This window comes from Tribolium madens, unplaced genomic scaffold (genome assembly GCF_015345945.1).
Source record: "Tribolium madens isolate multiple individuals breed KSU strain unplaced genomic scaffold, Tmad_KSU_1.1 Scaffold_97;HRSCAF=244;Tcas5.2_LG3a, whole genome shotgun sequence".
Classification (NCBI taxonomy): Eukaryota; Metazoa; Arthropoda; class Insecta; order Coleoptera; family Tenebrionidae; genus Tribolium; species Tribolium madens.
In genome coordinates, this window is record NW_025401069.1 from 13,091,027 (window position 1) to 13,109,643 (window position 18,617).

At 34.5% G+C, this 18,617-nt stretch overlaps 1 protein-coding gene across 2 annotated transcripts in view; it reads right to left on the reverse strand.

Moving 5' to 3' along the window:
- Nucleotides 1–9,267: 9,267 nt before the first annotated feature.
- The window catches only part of LOC123014272 (homeobox protein caupolican), a 29,500-nt gene continuing 20,150 nt past the window's right edge, over nucleotides 9,268–18,617 (reverse strand). For both annotated transcript variants that reach the window (XM_044413300.1, XM_044413299.1), the window contains exons 4-5: nucleotides 10,521–10,819; nucleotides 9,268–10,457 (exon numbers count right to left, since the gene is read on the reverse strand). In XM_044413300.1, coding sequence (XP_044269235.1) covers nucleotides 9,814–10,457; nucleotides 10,521–10,819 — 943 coding nt within the window. In that variant the 3' untranslated portion in view covers nucleotides 9,268–9,813. The remainder of the gene's footprint in view (nucleotides 10,458–10,520; nucleotides 10,820–18,617) is intronic.

Sequence of the window (18,617 nt, forward strand, 5' to 3'; positions counted from 1 at the left end):
TTTGCTAGTCCAGAATGTACCTAAAATAAGCTCGGATCTTGGATATTTTATAGCATTCATGTTTTAATTGATGATTCATTGATTGATTTAAGCACTTAACCTAAAAATAAAAAGTCTAAAAAGTCTCAATCGACTGCGATCGAAATCGGTAGATGGAGCCAAATAAGGTACTGACTCCTGAAATGTCACAGAAACAAAGTTTATATGGAAAAATCGAAAATTGAAACGTCCTTATAAGCGCAGCTTGTTGATTCAGATGGCCTTGATTGAACCTTTGCGCTAGTGCCACCTGCCGGATTACACGCGAAATAGATCGTAGTTGTCGCGGGTTTGAGTCTGCAGTGCAGTTTTTTTTTTAGTTCGGTAACCATTATTATTATTATTATTTCATCACATTTTACCGTTTAGTAAGGTAAATTTCATAATTCTAAATAATTTGTATCCCCATGAATTTATTGTATATTCTACCTTAAAATTTTGCAGCCGATTTTTAGTCTTTGCATAAGCATATTACTCCAATAGAAACTAGCTAAATGTCCCTTTCTGAAACAATTATTATTGTGACAACTAATAGTTGTGACTAGTTTGTTGATAATTACCTAAAGTCTAATTTCAAGTTGGGTCGCAAAGATGCGCGAGTCGCAGTTGCATAGCAACAACCAATGACACTGCTTGACTTGCTCCGTTTAGCAGTGTCATTGGTCGCTGCTATGCAACTGCGACCCACGCATCTTTGCAATCCAACTTGAAATTAGACTCTAGAGGGATTTTCTATTTGTTCTTACTACTTGATACCGCTTGATACGCGGTATGTTAGTGGTATGTTGAGCAGTATGACGTCACGGTATGTGTGTACAAAGCGCTAAATTTAAAATCTAGGGAGTTTGTCGCTGTTGATGTGTTGAAGTTGGGTGGTCATATTGATTGTCACTTGTCTTTACGATTTAATTCAATTTTGCTGGATTTTAATACAGAACTCATTCTAAATCAAAGTATTTTATAAAAATAAGTGCTTTAAAATCTAATTTTAGGCCAAAATGAAGCAATTTTTGCTATTTTCAATCGATTTGACCCAATTTTAAGCCAAAAATCACCCTAAAGCAAAATATCTTAACAAAAAAATGCTTAAGTAACAGTTTTCCACCAAAATAAAGCAATTTGAGGTACTTTCAATCCAATTTTGATCGAAATCGTTCTAAATCAAACTTTATAAAAATAATTGCTTCAATCCCAATTTTACGCTGAAATGAAGCAATTTGTGCTATTTCCAATCGATTTGGCTTAACACAAGACATAAGAACAGAGGTTAGGATCTGTTGTCAAACGCTAAACAGCTGTTTCTTACCAAGATACCGCTAAACAAGGACAGAGCACATACCTGCGCTTGAGGATGGTAAGTTCGTGTATGTTGACCGGAACATACCATGACGTCATTGTGACAAATCGAAAACGGTTGGTATGTTGTAGTATCATGTGGTATCAAGCGGTATATACAAATAGAAAATCCCTTAGATATTTATCTACAGATAGTTTATACAATTAGACTACTTTTTATGAGGAACCCTCAAGAATAAAGTTTACGAAACTCCGTTTATAGATATAGAATGGAAACTCTGTAAAACAGAATTAGTGCTACTCGTATATGCCGTGAAATTACACCAGACATTTTAGGGAGAGTCTTTTGTGACGCGCATTCAAGCAGCTTTACAAAATAATGGACATCAGTTTGAACATTTGTTGCATTATGTTCTCTAGTTTTTGTTTAGTTTTTTGAGTTATTTCACTGTTTTTTTACTAATTTACTCATTTCACTGTTTCTTTACTAAAATAAAAATATTTTGTTACTGCATGGTAGTCATTTATTTATTGATTGGCGTTATTAGATTTTTATGAGGGATGTCCAAATCTCAAATAAGTTTATAATTACAGAGGGCGACAAAAAAAGGGCAGGTCCTGAGAACTTGACATATTATATATCATTTTGTTCGTCTCAGTGAGACAAATCAAATGCGCTAAAAAAATTCAAAAAGTCCACAAACTTTGAACTTTTTTTTAAATTTAAATGAATTTAAAATACAGGGTGTTTATAAATGCTTGAGCATCAAGTTGGTTTTGCAAATTATGTCAACATGTCTTTGTTAAGTGAAATTAAACTGATCCAAAAAAGTAGTTTAAGAACAATTTTTTTGTTGTTTGGCAATTTTTGTATTTTTGTTAATTACATATTTCTTAAATGTAACGTGGTGGACTTTTTTTAAATAATTTTTTAGAACTCACTGTCTCAAAATCTATAAAAAATTATAACTTTCAGTTAAGGTGTAAACTAGTGTTATTATTCTAATTTCACTTTTACTTCCTCCTCAGACTTCAAAATGTTTCGGGATTACTGTGATTAATTGTTTACTTTGGTTGTTATTAAATTGTATTACAAACCTCAATGAGTTTTACGAGTAGCAATGGTAGTTTTTTGCAATCCTGATAGGCTGTACAGTGCTTTAAAAAAGCAAATGAAAAAATTACTAGAAACATAACGTAGGTACAATTGCGAGCATTAAATCTTGGTAGTCAATGTCATTGCCTAACGAACGTGTGGATGTCAAAATAGCTGTCTTGAAATCAATCGACGGAACTTCTAACGAGCCCCAACTGCTCAGCTACTCTCTCTCTAGCATGTAAATTATTTTCACTTTGTTGAAGTTAAAGACGATACAATAAAATATCTGTTAATTAGTTTATGGCGTGTTGTTTTACATACATATTCACTTATGAAAAAAAAAGTTGACAACAGGCTTTAATTAGGTAAAATTATCTTTGATCCTTTAACTGTTTGGTAAAAACGCCAAGAAAAAAGTCGGCAGGATTTGTTTCTAGTGTATTATTTATCTAGAAAGTCAATTTTGTATTGTTTTGTTAATTGCTGAACACTTTTTCCATGGAGAAATAAATAGTATAGTGCATAATAGACTATTTATTTCTCCATTTTATTTCTGTGAATAATCAGCTATCTTCCGTTCATACTCAAAAAGACTATTCACAACGGTGTGTGTTAAAAATAGGTCAGGTCATTTCGTCAATATTTGGGTGTGCTTTGTATACACGAAACTAGAATATTGTTTGCGTGAAGACAGTCACGCAAAGTCTACAAGTTAGCTGTATTAACAAATAAAGAAGGAAAAAATTGTTAACCCATCAGAACAAGCTTGGTGAGTACGTATTGTAAGTACAGTCTCGATCAGAAAGAATGACACCCCTATAAACCCGGCCGGCTAGCAAGAGGCTGAACTTAAACCGCAGAAATAAATCTTTTGGGTCATAAACATCAACAAACATTCCTTCGAAAGTTTCATCGACTTGAAAGTATGATTTCGTGCTGTTACCTTTGTAACATCAACGATATTTTAATCGAGTAAATTAATAAATGTAATTAATTCACTACTTACTCGAAATGATTAAAACTGTATTGCCTAAATTAGATTAGGAATTATTTAATGTGTGATCTTTTTTAAGTAAAGTAATTTAATTTTTCTAATTAATATAAACACTTTCTATAAGGGTTTTAATTTTATAATTAAAAAAAGAGTAACGTCATTGACATCGGATTATTTTTGAAGCTGAACGCGTTTTGTGATTGCATTTTTCTTCATCCTGCTTTATTATTAGCATTATTAGTATATAAAATGGTGGAAATAAATATGTAGTATAAATAACATGTAAGTATATTAGTCAACGCCCCCCACCTCCCAGCGCAATGTTCATTTACGAAGCAGTTCGTCACTGCAGAATTATTTTTGCAAATACGGATACAGTTACAGACAATACAATACCACAATTTTTTTAAATGTAGGTATAAAAGACATCAAAAACAAAGGTAAACTAGCCTAATGTTTGTTTTATTTTTAACATTTTACATTATTTTCTTAATCAAGCAAAATCTCGTACGAAACTGTTTCGTATTATGGTTCCAGGCATAATTAGAAAAAAACTTGTTAGTCTCAATACCACTGCTTTTTGTCAGAAAACATACAAAAAGTGCGACATTCTAAAAACTTCACAGAACGGTGTGTATTTTTATCGTATCTTGATTTTGTGCCAAGAGGTAATTTAAACATTGTAGGAAGGTATATTAGAAATTTCAACATACATGTGAATGATTTAAGAATAAATAGTAATTACAAGTAATACTACGTAGTAATTAGGTTTAAAGATTTCCTTTACATTAGCTTAAAACTACTTTTACTGTACATAAACTATTCAAGTTCTTGATTCTAGTACGTACAAATTACAGGTGTAAATATTTCGTCGCAACAATAGGACCCATAAGTGTGCCATCCCCAAACGGGACTACCATTACATGTATAAAAGATAACCCCAAGCGCGTGGTCATATAAAGGTCCCATATGAAAACGACACGTGTCGCTTTAGGCACCATATCGCTGTAAAACTAGGTATAGAGACAAACTTCATAGAATTAAAACTTGTTTAAAAATGACAGATGACACTAAAGAATATTTTATTTTCTCGGCCAATTGTAAGTAACAAATTTTCTCTTATAATATCCCGAATGCATTGATTGTCAAAAACGTCATTAATTACACGTTTTTGACAATCACGAGAAAAAATTTCCGGATTCAATCAATGCAAGAGTGGTATTCGAGTGAAAATTGCATGACATCACGAGCTCAAATAAGTAAGTCTTAGTTTTTGATATTTACAATAAAGTTTTACTAAATATTTGAGGTTAGTTTTTGTGTCAAAAAAATTTCCACTTTTTTAGATAGTCAAAAAAATTCCGGAAAATTTTGAGTTGCTATGGTAATCATATTAAATACTAAATTCATATTGGTAGTAGGGTCATGCAATTTTCAGGAAAAAAGTTGATAAAGATTTCATAAAAAATATAATTTATGCAGTATGTACCCGGATTGAGTTTACAAGAGGAAAAAAAATTATCTTTGATTTTACTGCAAAGAAAAAAAGTTTTTGCTTTACTTGAAACCAGCAAATCTGTAATTAAAACTTCATTATTTTAACTTAGTAGAAAGAAAAGTTCATTTTTCTCTTGATTTTGGACTTTGAATAATTTTTCTCTGTTTTTTAAGTCCTATCACATTGGCAGTTTAATTATTTTGGCAATGATGTCACTTTGACAATTGAGTTTACGCAAGTTAAATAACAAAAATGTTTGTGAAAAACATAATTTTAATAAACAGCAACTCAAAGAAACAGCTTTAAGGTAAAAACCAAAATCATTTTTAACAAGAACTATCGTTATTTAATTAATAAATTAATTGTCAAAATGATATATAGTTGTCAAATAATTAAAACCGCCAATGTGATAAGACTTAAAAAGCAGAGAAAAATCAACTTTTCACTGAATCAGAATAATGATGTTTTAAGTACATGTTTTTCCTTTGCAGTTCTGGCCTAAGATCAAAAAAAGATAAAAAAAAATTTCTTCTTGTTAACTCAATCCGGGGACATACTGTATATGGCATTTTTCTCTGGGGCGCGCGTTCTGGCGAATTCTGTAAGTAATAGCAAATATGCTAAAAAAATCAATTTAATTCTCAAAATCCTGACCTATGGGTCATTTTTATATTTTTATTTTATGAGTGATACTTCAATTTTTTTAATTTCAAAAACAATCATTGGTTTTTACGTATTTTCTATTAAGCTGGAATTCTTTCTTTCTCCTTTAAAAAAATCCCAGAATTTTATAACCTTCTAATATGTCCTGTCACAGGTCTCTATTTTTTTTTTTTTTTGAGAAAAGTCACAGAATTTTTTATTGATATGTTACTGTTTTCTGCATCCTGGTAGACAAAATTTCTATGTTGTTTTAATTGAAAATCTTGACATTTCTAACGGACAGAGAAACTTTATCTCATTTTTCAAAATAATTAACCGTTTTTTTTTCTGTGGCAGTTGAGGCCGCACTTATAAGCGCATAAAATCTTTTAATTCGTTTACTGGCGTGCCAATTAGGCTAATAAAAAAGAAAAGTTCACCCTTGCTTTTAAGTCTAATTAAAACGAATGACAATAAATTAGCCGATTTCTTTATTATCTCGTCTCCAGCACGTCTCAGCACCCGGAGCAATTATGTTTAGTGTTTTGATTGCAATAAACGGTGCCTTCGTAATAGTCCAAGTAGTCGGGTCCAGATTTGAGACGTGTGAGGTCCCACATCGGTCGGGGTCTAGCCCCCGTACAAAAACTGACTTCATAAATCGCTGCATATAGATTGATATAAGAAAGTTTGTGTCTTCATTATGCCGGTGGGTCGCGGCCTTATAGGGCTAAATTGGTCTCGTCTGACAACCGATGACAACATCATCAGCAGACTCCCCATTCGAGACATAGTTTTTAAACCGCATGAAACATTCATCGCGGTCATCGCATTGTGACGTATGCCGGCGGTCATAATTAATCGCTGATAATAAATGCAGTTAGTAGAACATGTGCAGACATGTGCAGGGCGCCGCATTCCGCCGCCGAGGACGCTCCATAGCACATATCTCACTCGACTAATTGGAGAGCGTTTTCACGGTTGACGCGACTGTCAAACAACGACTCTACCGACAGTTTATTTTATCTCGCCCCGAGACCGTTTTAGAAACGATAAAAAATACGCCTCGCAGGAATGACGAGTTTCTCGCCGTCTGATACAATTATTTTAGCCATTTGCCAGAGAACTAAAAATACTTGCATTGAACACAAAACTGCAACGAGGAAGGACATCTGCTCCGATGCAGACTCACATGGAAATAATTAGGCGCGTTTTTTCAACCAGAGGCAACGAGATGCTACAAACAGGGGGCAAATCTCAAACCAAAAAATAATCTATTAAATAATATTGGTATTTTATATGTGAGAAAAGGGAAGAATATGGTATACCTTTTCTGCATTCAAACTCAAAAAATGTCCAAAAAACAAAAAGTAAAGTGCTACAGAAAAAGCCATTATTTTGTTGAAATAATTTGACTCAGGTTGATTTCCGACTTAAAATTAAATAGCACAAATTGCTTCATTTTTATTATAATTATTTTTATAAAATACATTAATTTCGAATAAATTCTGTATTAAAATCGAGAAAAATTGAATTGAAAATAGCTCAAATTGCTTTATTTTGAAGAAAACTCTTATTCAAGAGTTCTTTAAGGATAAAGGAGCACTAGAAAAGTTAGTGATCTTGAGAAAAATAACTTGTGGTTTTCAAAATCCAAAATAAACAAGGCCAAATTTTAAAAAAAGTGCTCAAACTGCTCCAAACGCCGAGTGGTTCGCTGCTCAAACAAAAATTACTTTTAAAATGTTTTAAAAGCAAATAATGACTTATGTTGAAATGATATTTGTTTCTTAATATAAAAAGAAAATAAAGGTATTGCTAATTCAAAATTTTTTTTTGGTGTTGTTAACTGCTCTAAACGTATTTATACGCGGTAACTGCTCAATGCGTTCTTAGAAACCCATGGGGCGGATTCGCATTTTTTTCATAACAAAATGTTCAAAAGTTGTGTACTGCAATAGTAGGGCGGAAAAATGAGTAATGACTTCTTACAAGCAAAATTATTTTATTGCTTATACAATTTTTTAAGTTTGCTTCTTATTGTTACATGAGAAATGTCTTTTTGAATCAACAATACAACACATATTTTTTACTAATCAATAGCTAAGGTAAACTTTTGGTAAAAACGGTGACAAAGTATTATTATGTTTAAGAAATTGATAATTTTGGTTATTAATTTTTGTGAAAACAATTAGGAGTATTTAAAAACCTTATGGGAGCAATAAGGTTTCTGTACTGTTAAAATATTGCACTAAATAAAACAAATTATCTTTACTCTAAATTTTGCAAATACAGCGATGAAAATTTTTCTAAGAATTTGTAAATTTAGCAGTAAACTGCTCAAGACGTATTTATACGCAATAAGATTTAACCGCTCTAAACGTATATATATATTCGCACGAAACAAAATATGAGCGCACACAGCAAAGGATTATAAAACTAATTCAGCAGTTTAAGGGTTAATGCATTCAAACTCAAAAAATGTCCAAAAAAACAAAAAGTAAAGAGCTACAGAAGAAACCTCTTATTCAAGCCATTATTATTTCGTTGAAATACTTTGACTCTGGTTGATTTCTGGCTTAAAATTAAGCCAAAATAGCACAAATTGCTTCATTTCAGCCTAAAATTGGGATTGAAGCAATTATTTTTATAAAATAGATTAATTTCGAATAAATTCTGTATTAAAATCGAGAAAAATTGAATTGAAAATAGCTCAAATTGCTTTATTTTGGAAGAAAACTCTTATTCAAGGGTTCTTTAAGGTTAAAGGAGCACTAGAAAAGTTAAGATCTTGAGAAAAATAACTCGTGGTTTTCAAAATCCAAAATAAACAAGCCCAAATTAAAAAAAAACTATTGTATTTCTTAAATTAAAAAGATCAAGATATGAAGAAACTAAAACTGTAGACAAAAAAAAGTTTGAAATAAAAAAAGCAATAATCGATTATCGTTTCTATCTTCAAAATGTTAAGATAAAAATTATACTAATAGAAATGGGCCTAAAAAATAGATGAAGATGTTGATTTTTCTAATTTTTTTTAAACCAGAATAAGATGTTTGAGTGCAAACCCCTTATGTGGAATTTGAGTGGTAAAAATGTTGTCTGCACTTTATCCGTGATATAATTCAGTGCAATGGAGTGGGTAATTCAAAGGTTTATTGTTTTTCTCCAAACCGGCACTGTACTAAAACTTTTATACGAAATTTAAGTCTGTTTATTAAAGTTTATAATGCAAAAAATGTCAAACAGTTTACAACACTCCAATAAAAATTTATCACCACTTAGTAAAAAGTACCATAAACGCTTGACTTGCCTTGCGTTGTTGTGGATATACCTTTCCTGGCGCCCATCCTGTGGAGATCTTCTGCCATAATAATAAAAGAGTAAAACGGCTCCTAGCTGTCTTTTATTTGACCTCATTAGAGCAAAATTCGTTAGAAGTTGGAAATTATCGGCGTCAAGTGCGCGGTTGAAAAAACTTGACTCGTGTCTGGCATAATAATTTCGGTTTTGTCAAACATTCGTGGACTCTTAATTTCGTGCACGGTTTGATGCATTGCAAGTCGGCTCCAAATCGTTGTCCTCGACTGGTGGTCCAGCCGAGATTTGTACCAGGGACATACCTCTATTGTCAGCGCATTCTAAAGTTGATGCCGGGGACCGCACAAACAGACGGGAATACTAAATAAAACAATCTAATAAATAATGAACGATTTACTTTATTGCAGCGTCAACACACGATCGGGTAAATTGGAAATATAAATACATTGTTTAAACTGCTGATATGTCTGCTGGAAAAAATACTCGTGTGTGGTGATTTTATAGTACAATGAATACAGTATATGTAGTAATTTCCACGTACGGTTTTGAATGTATTATATTAATTGTTCTTAATATTACACATTATAATAACAAATATCTGCTTATGGGTCTATGCTAGGTACATACATAGATACAAGTTTTTATACTGCTGCCGACGGCAGTCGCTTTATTTACAAGAGAACGAACTAAGGCGAATGTCCTGGCGCCGAAACGGTCCACCGCCTCTAGAAACTCGAACCAAAAGAGCAAAAATCCTAAAATTTCAACATCTAAAGACCCTGGACCGTAAACTAAGGAACCGAAAGGTATATATCACATTGACTGTACAGCACACTACGGGAATTTGCGTCCGTTATTGTCCACATTGGTCATGCACACTGCCGAGGTAGATCAGGGCCACAAACCCGCCACAACCGTCGTAGGTCAAGCTTTATTCAGCGCCACCGGCTTCAACGGCGTCTCCGACCCTGACGACAACGACGACGTCGACGACGGAGACAATCTCGAACTTGTAGTCAACCCTAATGGCCCATTACTCGCAATAGACGTCACTGTGGCCAAATTCGCCTTTGTCAGCACCGACTGGCTCACAAGGTTGGCCCCCAGAGTCCTGGAGTAAGTCTCCAGGAGAGAAGCATCAGGCGAACCGCTACTGCCCATCCCGGGGCCGTACAAACTCCGGTAGAAGTCGTGGGGACGGGCGTAGGGGGCGGTGTGGAGCCCTGGAGGTGGCAAACGCCCGGCCAACGACGGAACCAGTCGACTAGCCGCCGTGGAGTACAGCGAAGAGACGGTGGATTGCGGAGGACCGTCGCTCTCTTTGCTTGCCATGTCGGCCAATGACCAAATCCGCGGCTTGGAACTCACCGAGGCAGAGATCTGAGGGGGCGAACCGGAGGAACGCGGCGGTAGGAAGGCAGGGTGAGGAGGGCGTTCGTAGCATTCGGGGCTGTCGGGGCCGCTGTCGGGACGCGATTCGCTCCATTCGCTCGCAGTGTCAGGCGCGAGACGCGAATGGGGCTGCCGGTCGCCGTCCTCGCTAGACGCAGTACCCGAATCTTTAGAATCTAGAAAATCAAACGAGAAATTTTGATCCAATTCCCCGTTTTCGTTTTTTCTTAATACCATACCTAGAATGTCTTTGCCGTCTGTGCTCTTGTGGTCATCATCGTCGTTGTTATTATCCTCGTCTTCGACGCGATTTCTTGGCTCCCACGTCATCTTGTTTTCCTTCTTGAGGCGCCTCCGCGCGTTCGCAAACCACGTCGAGACTTGCGTCAAGGTCATTTTTGTGATAATAGCCAACATTATTTTTTCGCCTTTAGTTGGATACGGGTTCTTTTTGTGTTCGTTAAGCCATGCCTTGAGTGTACTGGTCGTTTCTCTGGTGGCGTTTTTTCGTCGCGCACCATTGAGATCCATCCCATATCTGGAACAAAAATTTAATAGTCTTAAATCGTGGAAATGTTACATGCCCATATAACAATGGCTATTCACACATTACAATACCAACACCTTGTGAATATCAATTTACCTTCATTGTTAATCACGTCGGTTTATTAAGTGTAGGCCATCTATCACGATTCAGGTTTTTTAGGTCTTCAAAACACATTAATATGTATCAGCGATAGCTGAAAAAGTCGCGATTATGACTAGAAGGTACCACTTTTGGATCAAATGGCAATGTGACTAACACTTCTAAGGTGTTGTGACGTAATGTTGGTATCGATAAAAATCTAAATCGTTTGAATGTACCAACATTTTGTATAAAATTGAAAGTGACTGAAGTTCCTCTTCGATCAATTCATCTTGGAAACACGAAATAAATTGACAGTCTAGGAGCACACACACACCTCGTGCATTTGATGGAGGCAACGATTGAAAATTGAAACAAGCTGTCAGTCGATATGAAAAAAGGAACACGACGCATTTGATTATTTTTTTTGCATCAAACAAGAGGCAGACATGTCGTGAAAAGGGGAGGGTTATAGATGGGAAATTAATAAAGCTGTCAGTTATCAGCGAAGCGACGCATCCGTGCGGAACATTTCAATCTGATGAGACTGGGAGAGCGTGATGTTTGCAGACGCAAATGACGTTCGTTCATTTTAAAATGCACAACGAGGGATGGTTTTAAAAATCCAGAGTGGCATGCCAGGTTTCGTCGCTCCCTGATCGCATTATCAGTTTGTTTCCATAGCAATTGCTAATCGGAGTACGCCATGCGGATTGCTTCCGCTCGGAAAAGTGCCAATGAACGCCGCGACGCCGATGCGCGCGACGCAACGCCCGAGAAAAGGGCACTTTTCCACTACCGTTTTGTCAATTGGGACGAGACTCGTATTTTGTTTGGCAATGCAAAATACGAGTCCAGGGCAGGTTTTAAAAGTTGCAAGAGCAACATGGATGAATAAAACAGGTATCTTTCGAGTGTGAAATGCGAATGCCATGTCGGACAACGCATCGATTACCTGTCTGCAGATCCCCGCGGATGTCGCGGTGATATTGTCGGATTGTGACGCCCTTTATTCATACCCGACGTCATATTAACACCTTAGTGAAAGACCTGAACGCCGTCGAGGGAGATTTAGACAAATTTCAACAGACTGGATTAGGTTTACCAAAAAAAAAAAGGAAATAATCAAATTCTATATAAGGTCACGCTATCTGTATTGATCAGCACAATTACTGTTAAAGATTAAATAATTAAATATTTTAAAGAAATCAGATTTTCTAATATTTTAAATGGAGGGCTCGCGGCTTTGCCGTTTGCCCCTTTCTAAACCTCACACTATAAGATTTTATCAAAATTTCTTTCTAAACCTCTCACCATCTGATTTGCAAATATTTTATATAAATATCGAGGACGAAACGGCTTTGTTCAATGGATATGACAACTAGTTTTTTGTTAATCTGTGGCTGTTCTGTAGCAATTTATGTCATAACCTCAAATTACACATTTCTTGGCTAAATTTCTTTTATATGGGACTCTTAAAGTCTTAAACAACACTTCACAAATCACTACTAACTATTTCAATTTGCACCAGTGTGCAAATTAACTGGGTTTTTGGGTTTTTGGCCTACGTTTCAAGCATTATTTCCGTCATCTCACAATGTCAGAATTTACACATTTCTTCGTCAAAATTCCTAATAAAATAAGCGGCTCTTGTGTGTTAAACAACACAAATCACTAGTAACGTATACTTCCCTTTTTCTATCGTTTTCAGTGTCAGATTAAATGATTGAAATCCAACGCACTCCTGGTTAAACTAAAATTTAGGCACTTTCGGGCCTTTTTTTCTCTATAAAACTCTACTACATTGTAGAATTATGATTGAATTTTTGTTTTTTACTTTTACTCAATTTCTACTCTTTGTCGTTTTCTACTTTTAGTGATTCCAAATTTTCCAACAGGAAAAAAACCAATTGCGATTGTGCGACAAAGATGGTTAAATAACGTTTCACATGAGTGTGAGAGCGTTCAAGCTATCAGGTATTTTTGATCAAGTCCTTTTGCGTAAAGCCGGTTTGTAGTAGCGGTAGCGCCAATTCCCTGTTCTACATAAAATCAAGAAGTAAGCAGTTACGGAATCCATTAAACGATTAAAGCAAGTCCGTTTATCTGCAATTTATGTTTGCACTAGCGGTAATCCCTGAGTTGCACGGCGTCGTCTAACTGGAATCAATCACGTATGCAATAACACTAAATCTGCATGCCGGTCGTGGGCCATGACTCACTCCTAATAGACATTCTACATGCAGCCGCAATGAGCCTGTAAGGAGAAGAAGAATCGGCTTGTCGTTACTGTAGTGTGACAATGCCGTGTAATTGGTAAGTCTTCCGTCCACGTGCGAGGGCACGGACCTCGCGTCCATCACCAAATCCACTGACCACCAGGAAGTGACAAATGCCGCTTCCGAAACGACATATAGAATAGCAATGATGAAGGGCTTATTGCGCTCACTTCAAGCACGGCATTTTAATCCTTACAGTAGACTGCGCTCAGAAAATTTTTACATTCTTGCGTTGCGTTAATCCCTATGTGAACTGCGCTCAGTTCGGTCAGTGTAATGTAAAGAATTAAATTATTAAAAATTAAATTCCCAGACTGATGAAAATAGGGTGGCAAAAATGTACTTTGCCTTTTGAAATAAACAAAAACGAAATAGGTTATTATTTACATTTACGAAACACAACTATGTATAGCTGTACAGGGTGCTGCATTTTGGATGTCCGAATAGGGAATCTCCGAAACTAAGATGTTTAGCCAAAAATGAGTGATACATTCTGGAGCCCATTTTTTGAGAAAATAATATTGGTTAAAACCGCATCCCGCTATCGTCTTTTGTTTTCGACTTACAGACAAAGGTTGACATTTTGGCGAAATCTAAAAAAAATTATATCGTCGTTATTATTTATAGAAGATACAGATTTGAAATAAAGACATTAATAGGCACTTTTTTACGAGGAATTTAATAATGTAGTTAACAATTTTTTTCACTTGTTTGTTTAGCCATAATAAGATAAACTTGTATTTTTTTAAATGGAAATCTTAGGCGGCTATGGCATTTTTGAAAAGCTTATTTTTTTCTGATCTAAAAAATATACATTTGTAACAGAATATTTTTCTATAATTATACTTAAAAAATTAAATACATATTTTGTTTGATAATAGTTGGCCATGGAAAAACTATTTCACTCCAAATGTGTAAATAATAATCAATAAGAGTTTTGTGAACTGTAAAATAGATGAAAAAATATATAAAATTATAAAGATTTAAAAAATACGATACGGTAGAAGCATTGAACAAATATCCGAGCGCCTCAGAACAAAATTATTACATATTTTTAAAAAATCCAAAAATAGAAAAAACAAATGTGTCAACAGTCAACACAATTAGAAAAAACATTTTTTTGATGATCTAATGGAGGTAGGATAACGTTTCACATAGACGGAATTTGGGTATTTGAATAGCCATATCGTCATTTTTGTGTCATATAAAATATATTTTATTGAAGAATTAAAGCGTTTTTTTTTACAACACTCTTTGTATCACTAGAAGTTGCAATGGTAATGTTAGCTTGTTTAAAAACAAAGAAATGTTATTAGTCGCCAATAAGTTGATTTACAATTTATTTTGCATTTTTTTCATTACTTAGTACTTAGAAAACTCTTTCATTAGTGACACTGATTGAATATAATATAGTTTAAATCCTTTTGGTTGAAGATGCAACATTTTTTGCTAAAAATGTATTATAATAATTTGTTACAAATATATATTTTTTAGATAAGAAAAAAAACAAGCTTTTTAAAGATGTCAGCCATCTACGATTCCCATTTAAAAAAATACAAGTTTATTTTATTACGTAAAAAAGTGCCTGTATAATGTCATTATTTCAAATCTGTGTCTTCTATAATAACGAAGATATGAATTTTTTTAGTTTACGCTAAAATGTCAATTTTTGTCTATAAGTCGAAAACAAAAGACGATAGCGGGATACGGTTTTAACCAACATTATTTCCTCAAAAAATGAGCCCCAGAATGTATTACTCGTTTTTGGCTAAACCTCTTAGTTTCGGAGATTCCCTATTCGGACATCCAAAATGCAACACCCTGTACATTACCTAAAATGTTTTAAAAAATTTGGTCAAACTTATAAGATAGACATTTTGCAGAAGTCGATCGATCTATTTGCTTCTTTCTCATTATTTTTTTTTATTAAAACATACCTTTTACTAGAGGGTATTTCAGAACTCGCATTCTAGAGATCAAGTGCTGGCGGAAATATGTCATCAAAAAGTGCACCCGAAGAAGTGCTCTCTGAAAGTTCAAAGCACCAACCTATGGGTGGGTACACTGAGCGCAGTTCACCTTAAGGATTAGCCTCATTATAGCTGTTTCTAAAACTGAGCGCAATTCGCTCTCCCTCTTTTGGGCGAGCAAGCGATGACCCCAAGGCCGTCGTGGCTCTCCCACGAGCAATGACAATCGGCAACGACACCACGTTATGTATAAGGTAACATTAAGCTCTTTGGCGATGGTCGCGATAAGACCGATCCGCGCACCGATAAGCCAGTTTGCTGTTAACGAGGCCCGTGGATCGCCGCCAGGTGCAATCCGAGTAGTCTGACCCATCTGCCATGCAGTCCGGACTGGATAACATTTACATACATCCGCCCCGCGTGACGGATTATCCACTGTGTTGGAAAAATCCCGATAGAAAATACCCAAAAATGTAATTAAATATCGATGCATCAACGCTAATTTACATGGGGCGACACCAACGGAAATATAATTACGATGACGAGGGACGAGAGAGAACGCTGCTAATGATGCGAGCCTAATTGTGTGAGGTTTCTTCTAGTTTACATAAATTTAAACATGATTAGGCGTCGAGACCAAATTTAATGCAAGAGTTAACATGACATGTGGTTGCTACTTTCAAGTTCGATTTATGGACACAAGTTATGTAAGAATGGACTTTCTGCAGGTGACACTGACAAAAAAACAATGACATTTCATATGGGACGTGGTTCCGGTCTTGGGAACTTATCGTACTGTCGTTATTAATTTGGCGCTCATTCAAGGCATACGCTTATTGGTACCACTTTTGAATAATTGTTTGACCTTACATAAATTTTGAATTAATCTTAACATATTCGGTGCGTTTTCGATTCGATTGATTTAGATAAAAATATCTATAAACAGTGGCAAAAACAGAAACAAAGACACACGAAAGGGAAAAAAATCGGTACTAACAGTTCTTAAAAAAATTTCTCAAAAAATGGAAAAGCAAAAGTCATAATAAAATTCTGAACGCATTTTTTATTGCAGGCTTGTGTAACATGTACTAATTTTCTCAAAAAATTGATGAAAATAGAAAATAATTATGAGTCAGAAAAAAGGCAATTAAATAAAAACCTCCTGTTGCCCTTGTTTTGAAAAAGTACTAATTTTGAAAAAACATCAATTTCAAACTTATGTATCAAATAAATTACACTAAATATATTTCCAATTTTCATGCTTGCATATCCAACATAAATAACTTTTTCTGTATACACGCCTTTTTTATTAAAATATTATAAAGTACCATAAAAGTTTCAACAATAAATAATAAATAAAGTACACTACTCCAAAACATGAAAGGAACAAAAAATTTTCCTAAATTTTTTGGTGATTTTTGAAAGGCAAAAACATTTTAAACTTTTCTAGTTTTGAGATCTTTTGGCAAATATTTTTATGTGCTACGGTTATCATGCAATTCTAATAGCGTGAGAAAAAAAATGTTTTTGTTTTTGGTCCACGGACGTGGGGAATTTTTTTTAGTCAAGTCAATGCATAGGCTCAAAAATATTACTTTCCCTATCAATATTAGAGAATACGGGGTAGATTTACTAAAACAACGTAAAAAGTTACTTTTTTCTCTTTTTTTTTAAATTAATGTTAAAGGTGAAAAAAAAAATTTTACAAAAAATCATAATATAATCATAATATAAAAGGATCTTATAAGACATTTATTCCAGTTTTTGACACTACTCTTATATTCTTTGTGTAGTCATTGGTTGCTCAGATATCGATAATCAAAGACAGGATCCTTTTTCATTTAAAGTCAGATAACTCAGCGACAAATATGAAGAAAGCATAGAAAAGGTAAAAAAACATGCTATCCGGTCTATGAATTGACTTAACTAAAAAAAATCTCCGCGTCCGTGGACCAAAAACAAAAACCATAAAAATTTAGAATTTGTTTTCTTGCGCTATTACTTAGAATTGCGTGATAACCGGAGCACAGAAAAAATATTTGCCGAAAGATCTCAAAACTAGAAACTTAAAGCTTCAAAATGTTTTTTTTTTAATCTAGATACGACCATTTTTCAATGAGTCAGCCTTTCAAAAATCATCAAAAAATTGGCAAAATTTTTTGTTCCTTTAATTTTTCGGAGTAGTATATCTTTCAGTTTTTATTTTCTGCAAAAAATAGATATTTCATAAAAAAGTTAACAAAAACCAAAACACTTCAACACAGAAACATATTTTTTGGTTAATTTCTGGCGCAACAAGAAAAACAACAAAATTTGTGGCCATGTTACCATTTTTCTCACTCAAATTTTGAGTTGAGTTTTGAGTTTTTAGACTTATTCCTAAACAATAAAGTAAGCACTAGAAAATTACTGTTTGTCTACGAAACAACTAGCTGCTTATTAAGGCCTATCGTAACTCGTCACCATAATTGCTTTCGTTGATGAGACATTGTTGCAATTACGACGGACATATAAGCTGTAATTACCTATTTGTTGTGACGTTATTATAACTATTTATAAGCAGCAATCGCGTGGTTGTAAAGTTGCCTTTTGAAACTAATTCAATAGTGATTTTATGGCACCAATAAAAATTGCTTCTGGTATCGTCTTGACTCTTTAAAAAATAGGAACATAAAATTGTTTATTTATGATGTCGTGACGAGTCTTGATCTGGCAGTAAATAAATGCACAGCATTTCATAGTTATAAAATTACAATCATGTGAAGTAACTGCCACTTGATCACCAATTTTTTTTTCGCCAACATTGTGTTACTCTATGGTTAAATTAGCGGGCGTTGGATTTGCGCCAAAACTGGAGTAACAAATGTAGTGATTGATTGCCTCAACATCAAAGAACTTGTTCTTGGTCTTCTATATTTGCAACTCGAGATAATAGTCAAATAAATTGTTGGACAATCATGAATACAAACCGGATTTTTTGCTTTGATCTGTCAACGGTTTCAGCACTCGATGATTTTTGCGAAGGTTGAAAATTGCATGAAAAAAGCTCAAAGAGGGAGACATTTCCATAAATTTCAGCAAATGTTTTGCGGCACGCATTGTAAACCGTCGAAACTTCAGTATTAGCAGACTATAAACAGCGTCGATGATAACCCTTCTAGTGACCCAAACCCGATCATAGTTGAAATAAATTTCAATTAGTAATGAAAAGGAAACATTTCCAAGTCGAGAACACACATTGTGCAATTCAAAACATGTAGATTGAGACGATCATAACACACATAAATCGCGTTGTGTGGCGGATTCTTAGAAGCTCGTCAATTAATTAAGGAATTTGTTGGTTTTATCTAATCGTTATTGCTAAGATAGTGGATTCAATTAGCAAAAAAAATAAACAAATTGCTTCTCTACTTGGAAACAAACAACAGAAGCACTCTCCGGCATAAATCCAATAAATTTCAA